Here is a 9,167-nt window from a genome sequence, read left to right on the forward strand (position 1 = left end):
GCTGGTGCTGGTGCTGGTGCTGGTGCTGTGCTGGTGCTGGTGCTGTGCTGGTGCTGGTGCTGTCTTGCTCCTCATTCAGGTTCAGGCACTGCAGGTGGTGGACAAAGACCAGGAACTGGGGACCATGGCTCCCTAGTGCTGCAGGTGGAGATGGACCTCTGGGACAGTTCCCTCATTCTAGGGTTGGCGTGGTTGCTGGTTCTGGCCAGCTGGAGCCTCCATGGGGACAGCAGCCAGTGCTGGAGCCGTCGGCATTCCTGGAGCTCTGCCAGCTGGACAACAGCAGAACTTTGTAAGTTTGAACTTTTTATATCCAGGAGAAACAGTCAGAGGTTCTCACTGGTTCAGTTTTAAACAAACATGTTGAAACTTCCACTGATCATTGTCTGTTTTTCTGCTAGAACTTTCAATGTGAGATGAAACTGTTAAAGCTGCAGTATGTAAGTGTTCTTTTGACGTCATTTGGTCATAAATCCATAATCATCTTTGAGAATATTGTAATCCAAAGTGTTCTGAGTGGACAGTGAAATACAGGAGTGTGACGCTGGATGTCAGCCAATCAGAGATCTTTCTACAAACATGAGTTGTTGTGGGCGTTACTACTGGCTGATTAACTGAAGTCAGACAAATTCACATATCATCGGTAGTAAAAGTGCAATGGTGGACGTTCCAGTAGAATTCTCCATAACACTGTTAAACACAACAGTTACACAGGCTAAGGTGGAGAAGCAACATAAATGCACAAACACTGAGGAGGAATGGATCGCTTTGCGTCCTCGCAGATCTCCATGACTGTGGAAGGTCTGCCTCACGTACTGGTGTCAGAGGGAGAGTGATAACAGACGGGATGAATTGTGTGTTAAACTAAGAAAGCGCAGCCCCTTCTGTGTGATGTCTGGCTGATGACAGCAGCCGTTATTTAGGACAGTAACTACAGAGTGATATGTACATTCACATCAGTGGACAGTTTTCTTCTGATTTAGAGACTCTAACATACGATAAAGTCCATAAATATGTCACTATGTCTCTGATGAGGAAAAAGATGCTAAGAGCGTTACCAAAAACACCGGTAAGGGAGGTTAAGTTTCGGTTTCAAAGCTGAGCGAAGAGAGGATTCTACATACTGCAGCTTTAATGTTCACATCTGTGAGCTGGGAACACCTGAATATGATCTTTTCAGAACTTCTAGATGCTTTGACATGCAGTGCTACTAAATTCAGTGCATTGTGACTCTGTATATTGATGGTGATTGATTAAGAAAAGTGATCAGTAACTTCAGTGTTTTTCCAGGATCAGACTCTAGGTGGCTCCATTAAACCTGTTCTGATTCTTTAGGACACGCCTCTCATAGCAGATAGTTGATTCTTTCTATTCCCAGTATTTGTTCACCTGGGAATTAAAAAACTAAAAAAGTTAATTCATTAATACACTGCAGTGTATTAATGAATAATATGAATAATATAATGCACTGTATTAATAAATAATATGAATACTATACTGCAGTGTATTAATAAATAATATGAATATATACTGCAGTGTATTAATAAATAATATGAATAATATAATGCACTGTATTAATAAATAATATGAATACTATACTGCAGTGTATTAATAAATAATATGAATAATATACTGCAGTGTATTAATAAATAATATGAATAATATACTGCAGGTATTAATAAATAATATGAATATACTGTAGTGTATTAATGAATAATATGAATAATATACTGCAGTGTATTAATAAATAATATGAATAATATAATGCACTGTATTAATGAATAATATGAATAATATACTGCAGTGTATTAATAAATAATATGAATATGTATTAATGACGACACATGGTTTCTTTGCTTTGTTGTTATGTCACATTATGAATACATGGTAACACTGAGTAAACAGCTTGTTTGTTGTTTCTTGACGTGTTGCAACCAACTTTAATAGTTGTATATCACCACCTACTGTACTGGAGTGTTCAGTACAGTAGGTGTCGATATGCATTTATTCATATGATAACAGTAAACACCAGATTGTTTTGCACTGTTTTTACACTCTTTGAACACTTTGATGTGCAGTGTATTTCTGTCCAGTCATGTCATCAGTGTATGAAGCCCATGCGTCAGGGAGAGCCAGCGGTTTACGCTGAGCGGGCAGGTTATGATAAGATGTGGCATCCTGCCTGCTTCGTGTGCTGCACCTGCAGTGAACTTCTGGTGGACATGATCTACTTCTATAAGAAGGGCCAGATGTACTGTGGGCGTCACTATGGTGACAGTGAGAAGCCTCGCTGTGGAGGCTGTGATGAGGTGAGGAGAGGGTTTCTGGACAAAATGTAGTGAAATGTGATCACATTTTCATTTGTTACTCCTAATTTATATTTTATTATATTAATAGTAATAATAATACCATTTTCCATGTGTAACCCTAATAAAATAGTCCTGTGTGTTTCCATTGACACTAGGAATGTGTGATCGTTTATGATTTATCGTCAGAAACGTTCTGTAAGAATATGTCATCCCACGATATAAACGATTAATTCCCGTTTTGGAAATTAGCGAAAACCATTTGTTCCTCAATTTAACAAAGAATGTCCAAAAAAACATGTTCCACAAAACAAAACTGTTGTTTGTTTTCAACTATTATTCTCTGGAGGCAGAACGTGGTTTACAGAAGCTCTACCGTGCACCCACCCGTGTGTGTGTGTGTGTGTGTGTGTGTGGTGTGTGTGTGTGTGTGGTGTGTGTGTGGTGTGTGTGGGTGTGTGTGTGTGTGTGTGTGTGTGTGTGTGTGTGGGTGTGTGGTGTGTGTGTGTGGTGTGTGTGTGTGTGTGTGTGTGTGTGTGTGTTGTGTGTGTGTGTGTGTGTGTGGTGATACATCATAAACCACTACATCAACAAAGTGAACCAGTCCTAGTTCCTCCATCAGATCCTCCTAAAGTTCTACAAACACAGAGACACAGATGAACCTGTAGCAACCATTATGAACTGGAAGCTCAACTAAAGCTAACTATGCTAAGCTAACACACAGAGCTAATGCTAACCTCTCCATATAAATAATAATAGACCAAATAAAAAGAACACGTCTAACTTTAGGGTTAGGGTTAGGGTTAGGGTTAACCCTACAGAAGGGTTAGGGTTAACCCTAACCCTAACACTAACCCTAACCGTGTGAAATAAATATGAGCATAAATATTAATGTCACTATTAATCCGTCCAAACTTATGAAACACAACATATTTTTAATGATATTTCATGTGTTCATAGACAAAGCTGGTCCCATTAGACTAATGTAACTATTGATTATTTCACATAAATATACTGAATGACGACATCAGCTTGATTTAGTTTAATTATAGGAAATCATAGTTATTTATTAATCATAACGTTATGTAACTAATAAGATAAATGAAACAAGATTCATCAGCAGTAAAAACACTGAAGTTATTTGTGCTTTTTTTTTTGTTGGATAATAATTTTATTTCAAGTGAGTAAATAAATGAATTAAACACTAATAGTGACCCACATGCACTAATATTTCCAAAGTATCAGCTCATGAACTCTGAGTCAGCAGTTATTATGGTGTTATTAATGTATCTAATGTTAATGTATTAATTCACAGTAATTACTTTAAATGATTAGAATGTAAATAAATGTTGTTCTCAGTTTAAACAGTGGAAAAAAGGTTGATCTCAGTGTTTGAATATATTTAATATTTAGAATCCAATGACTTTCTATGTTAACATAACATAAAAACTATAATAAATGTAAACATTTTTCTTTGAAGAATGAACTAAAATTTTGAAGTTGCTGATTTGGGAAAAACACAAATAATTTAATAAAATAGGAAATAATGGGCCTCTTTATTTTTTCTTTTCTGTTATTTGTTCTTTTTTGATTATAGTTGAAGTTATACAATATAACTATTCACTCCTCTGATAATCAGCTGTGAATACTAATAATATATGAGCTGGTTTAGTTACATGTTCTGACCTCCATGTGTTTGAGAGGATCCTGTCCTTCCATGACTCAGCGTGCACGACGTACTTCCTGTTTGTCCACAGCTGATCTTCAGTAACGAGTACACTCAGGCCGAGGGTCACAACTGGCATCTGAAGCACTTCTGTTGCTTTGACTGTGACTGTATCCTGGCTGGAGAGATGTACGTGATGGAGAACGATAAGCCTGTCTGTACACCCTGCTACATGAGAAACTATGCTGTGGTGAGACACACACACACACACACACACACACAATGCTTCAGTCTTATCAGGCCTTCCTCAGAGTTCTGCTGATTTCCTTTGATGTTTATCACTTTACAGTGAAAACATGAAAAACCTTTGTCTGAATAAACAAAGCCTTAACTTAACATATTATTCAAAAAAAGACAAAATTAATTTCACTCAAACTAGCAAGTGAAACTTCAAAGGAAGCATCAATCAGCAGAACTCCTCTGAGGAAGACTGGCAGTTGACAGTCGAAACATGTCAGAAGATTAAAATGTCCTGAAAAACGTTGCCTGAATAAAGGAAACGTAACAGTGTGTGACAGTTATTAAAAAACTACAATATTGAATCTAAACTAAAAGCAGAAAGTTCATAGGACGTACGTACGTAATCAGCTGTTTTTGGACTTCTGTAGATCATAGTTGAACGATATTTATCCTAAATAACAGCTCAACTGAAAAACAATATATTCTATATGTAAACTTTACAGTAAGAAGCTGCATATGTATAAAAAGCACTTTAAAGGATCTTTCACTGTGTTCCGCCATCTTGAAATCACGTATTGATGATGTCATAGGGCTGGGTGATAAAAATTCATATCTCAATATTTCTTCTCAAAATAATGATATAAGATCTAAATCTTGATATTTTTGATGTAATAAATTCTAACCAGAACGATAATTCTAGATGAAAAATGAGACACATTTATTAATAAACTGCTGCACAGTATGGGCCACTTTAGGCTTTTTCTCCTCTAAGGACAGCATGTGTGAGTGAGTTCTGTAGTAATCCTTCTGTGTTTTTTATGGTGTTGTGAGAAGTAGCCATTCATAAAACAAGCATTTTAATATAAAAAATGATATAGGTAATATTGTAATTGTCTATATTCTCTATAAACTCTATAAATCTGGAATGATGTCATTCTGCCTGTACGTTCTTATTTGTTGAAAAGGAATGAACTCTTAATAATAGACATTAGTGTAATTCCCTGTAAATAAACAGAGACGGATCCAGACATATTAAAGATTAATAATATGTTCTTCTTCTTTCTAGAAATGCTCAGCCTGTCAGAAAGCGTTGCAGCCTGAGGCGCAGCGCGTTTCCTACGGCGACCATCACTGGCACGCTGAGCCTCAGTGCTTTAAATGTTCAGGATGTGATAAATGTCTGATTGGACAACGATTCATGGCTGTGAACAACTTCCTGTTCTGCTCTGTGGAGTGTAAGAAGAAAACCATGACTTAGAAGATTCTATACGTGGACCACAGAACATCTTTCTGATCTGGAGATGTACGGTAACGGTGCGGTATGTGATTAGAGGATCTATAAAGATGCTCTGATTAATGTATTAGTGTAAATGATCTGTTTAATAAAGCATGTATAACTCATACTTTAGTTCTGTGATTAGTTTAATAATGTTATGACTTTATCATGAGAAATTATGTATTGTTGCCTTAATTGTGCCGTACCGTAAAAATATGATTAATAAATAAATTGGAAAAACAAAATGAATGCATTGTGGAAATCGACTTTATGTCAGTAGAAAATAAGTGGTTGTAAATAATTGATTTTAGTGTTTTAGAGTCAATTACATTTTCAATTATCCACCTATAATTACAATTCAGTTATGATTACGGTAACCTGTGTTTTTTCAATTACAAATAAATCAGAAAAAATGTTTTTCTGCTGAAACTCAATTACATTCTTAATTACTAAATTTCAATTAGAATTGTATTCATGTATGATTGTATGTGTGCAGTTTTTAGCATCTTTACATTTTAGTGCATTAATTATAATATAATCTGTACATTTATCAATAACTATAAACTCACTGGATATGAAACATATTTTAATAATTAACTATATGTGTAATTACAAAGTCAATTATCTATTTACCTAATTATCTGTAATCAAATATGATTACAGCAGCAACAGATTTTTACAATTATAATTACGCTATAGTTGTAATTATCAATTACAATTATTATAATAATAACCCTGCTTAGAGTTATTGATAGGTTATCATCACAAACATGTGCTCCTCTTATAGAAACAACTTATAAACATTTATATCAGCATTTATAACAATGAGCACTGTGAGCATTAATACTGTATTAATGCTGTATTAATGTTGTATTAATACAGTATTAATACTGTATAATACAGTAAAGGACAAAAAGGTTTTTTAAGTCATTTTCTATATTTTTCTCTTGTTTTTTATTGTAGTAATGTGTGTTTTTAGAATCATTTTGTGTATTTATATTAGTGTAATCTGACATATTGTTCTTTTATTAACCATCAAACAACAGGAAACAGCGTTAATGTCATTATAATTATTTATTGATCATATTGTATTAACTTCCTTTATAATAATGTGAGTTCTGTCTCTGAGTTTATATTTACATTATTGTTCTAAGTGGAAACTACAAACAATGGAAGGAAACTCCGTCTCCATGGAGACCCATTGTTTACCCTGGCATCAGCTCAAACATAGACATAATATACGTTTATAATGAACACTTTAACTTTCTACGTCTGGGATCATGTGACCACTGTCTGAAATCTTATTGAAAAGTTTATCTGATGTATTAAATCAGAGTTTTAGACATGATTGATGATGAACGATGGAGGAGAGAGCGCCCCCTGCTGGGCATTATGTCAAAGCTGTCTGAATCTGTCCCACTGATAACCTTACACATAGAGCTTCACTATATACTGTATATATTTATATAAACCCAGAGTACAAACAGTCTTTATTTCTCAGCTGATTATGTTCATTACATGATGTGAGTTATTTGATGAAACAAGGACAAAAACTCAGAACATCCTGATTTTATTCTTTAGAAGTAGAATCATCATCATCGTTAATGATCAGATGTTTCTATATCTCTATGATAAGAGGAATAAACTTTACCATTGTTAGAGGATTTAAACAATCTTAAAACTATCATTTAAAATACTTCACATTTTTAAATCTTAGAAGAATCATTTTAAGTACATTTGCCCCAGGTTGAATACAGATGTTTGCATCTGGGCCGAGGACAAACAGGAACATCAGCTCCAGCAGGCAGTTATTAAAGCACAGATATTATATGAATATATCATCATTTACATTCCTTAGTAAAGGAAGAAGTCATGATGTTTACTGTGTAATCACTTATAAACAGGACAACCATCACATTATATAACAATATAATGTTATGACTGACTTATTATTGTGTCATATTTATTTAATAATGAGGAAAACCAGTAACTGTAACTAGATTCACTGACACGTTAATGGTAAAACATGAAAACTCACTATTTTAACTGTAAATCTGTGTAATGCAACAGGCACATGTTATATAATGGTACAGTTATATAATTGATGTTATATATTATAAAAATACAATGTCGGTAGACATTATTATTATGTATGTATGTTAATATGATACAATAATAGTAAGTTTGGCTTTTTACTTTCTCCAATAAACTGTAATTAAATTTAAAAAAATTAAATTGTGACACTTTTATTTCTTTCTTTCTATTTCACAAAAGTACAGCTTAGTTTGGTACTGACGTGACATTATATATAAATATATAATAAACAGAACGTGTGTATAAATGATGTATAACAGAATGGAAACATAAAGTTTTTTACAGTTCCTATTGTGTCCAGCAGGAGACGCTGTGAGCTTGTGTTTAAACAGATGGTTTTTCATTAACATTAAACACTAAATTATTACTAAAGTCATACCAATGTTTTTATTTCATCAACTATACTATATTTTTATATCAAAATGTCCCTATGGTATTGATTACATAAATGATATATATAATCTATGTAAAACATAAACAGAATAGACATTACAGTAGATGTACTGCTTTGTTTATTCTGTATCTGCTGTTACTGTTTATATTTCATGATAATAAGTCATTAGTTAATCATCCTGTTTTAAAGATCTTCATATTTGTTTCTATGTAGAACACTTTATATTTATATGTTTTTATGACTGTTTGTCAGTAAATATGGTTTCATGATGTTTGTCTTTAATCAGACCAAATATTATAAACATATATATATATAAACATGTTTAACAGCAGGAGAAATGTTATTGATCCTCTTCTTTCAATCAGATGTTTATACACAGATAATGTATATTTATGGTTTAATTCTGATCATCACTGTGTGTTTTTATTTATTCATTCATCTTCTGTCCTGTGTCACTTTACATCATGTAGTTTACACTCTGGGTTCTTAACTCATCCCACATTTTTCTATAATCATTAAATTATCACCCACTTTTTTGTAGAAATTAACAACAAAATTAGTTGTTTTATTAAATCAGTGTTTAGAACACACGTATATCGTCTTTTATTAAAACATACATGTACAGTATATATTTGTCTTTGATCTTTTATTTTATTTTTTTAGAAAATAAGAATCCAATCCAACAACTTTGCTAAAAAAAACTTCATTAATAGCAACAATAATGATCATAATTTGTAAAAAAGAATAAAAATAAATTAAAAGTGTGTGTGTGCGTGTGTGTGTGTGTGATTAATAAAAGGTGTGTTTTAACCTCTGACCTCTAAACATGTAATAACTTTTAACGCTGCTTTTAAAAGGAGTAAAAAGCAATAAAACATGATTGATTATGTATTTAAAGTGCAGTGATGATTTATTACTGAATGAATGAATGTGTTGATCAAAGTTCTCTCTCTTTTCTAACACTTGTACAACCTTGCACCACTCGTCATCATTTGTACAGTAAACAGGAAAATAAGTCAATGTCTCACGTACCAAAGCTTAATAAAGTCTTCCTCCCTTGAGTTTTGGAAAGCTACAGTGAGAGTTTCAGAGACGTAAATGTCTACGGCAGGAATGTGAGTTTCCTTTTATAGTCATAAATATGAACAGCTGCTCTTTTTTATTCTGAAAGCTTTTCAGCTGCTTCACTGA

General features: G+C 33.4%; 1 protein-coding gene across 1 annotated transcript in view; it reads left to right on the top strand.

Moving 5' to 3' along the window:
* Positions 1-5,737, top strand: part of tes (testis derived transcript (3 LIM domains)) — a 15,298-nt gene extending 9,561 nt beyond the window's left edge. The window contains exons 4-8 of the mRNA XM_028449741.1: positions 1-127; positions 210-292; positions 2,094-2,309; positions 4,064-4,222; positions 5,279-5,737. The exon at positions 1-127 is cut by the window's left edge and continues 258 nt beyond it. Coding sequence (XP_028305542.1) covers positions 1-127; positions 210-292; positions 2,094-2,309; positions 4,064-4,222; positions 5,279-5,470 — 777 coding nt within the window. The 3' untranslated portion in view covers positions 5,471-5,737. The remainder of the gene's footprint in view (positions 128-209; positions 293-2,093; positions 2,310-4,063; positions 4,223-5,278) is intronic.
* Positions 5,738-9,167: the final 3,430 nt, after the last annotated feature.

The sequence above is a fragment of the Gouania willdenowi genome, chromosome 6 (assembly GCF_900634775.1).
Source record: "Gouania willdenowi chromosome 6, fGouWil2.1, whole genome shotgun sequence".
NCBI lineage: Eukaryota > Metazoa > Chordata > Actinopteri > Blenniiformes > Gobiesocidae > Gouania > Gouania willdenowi.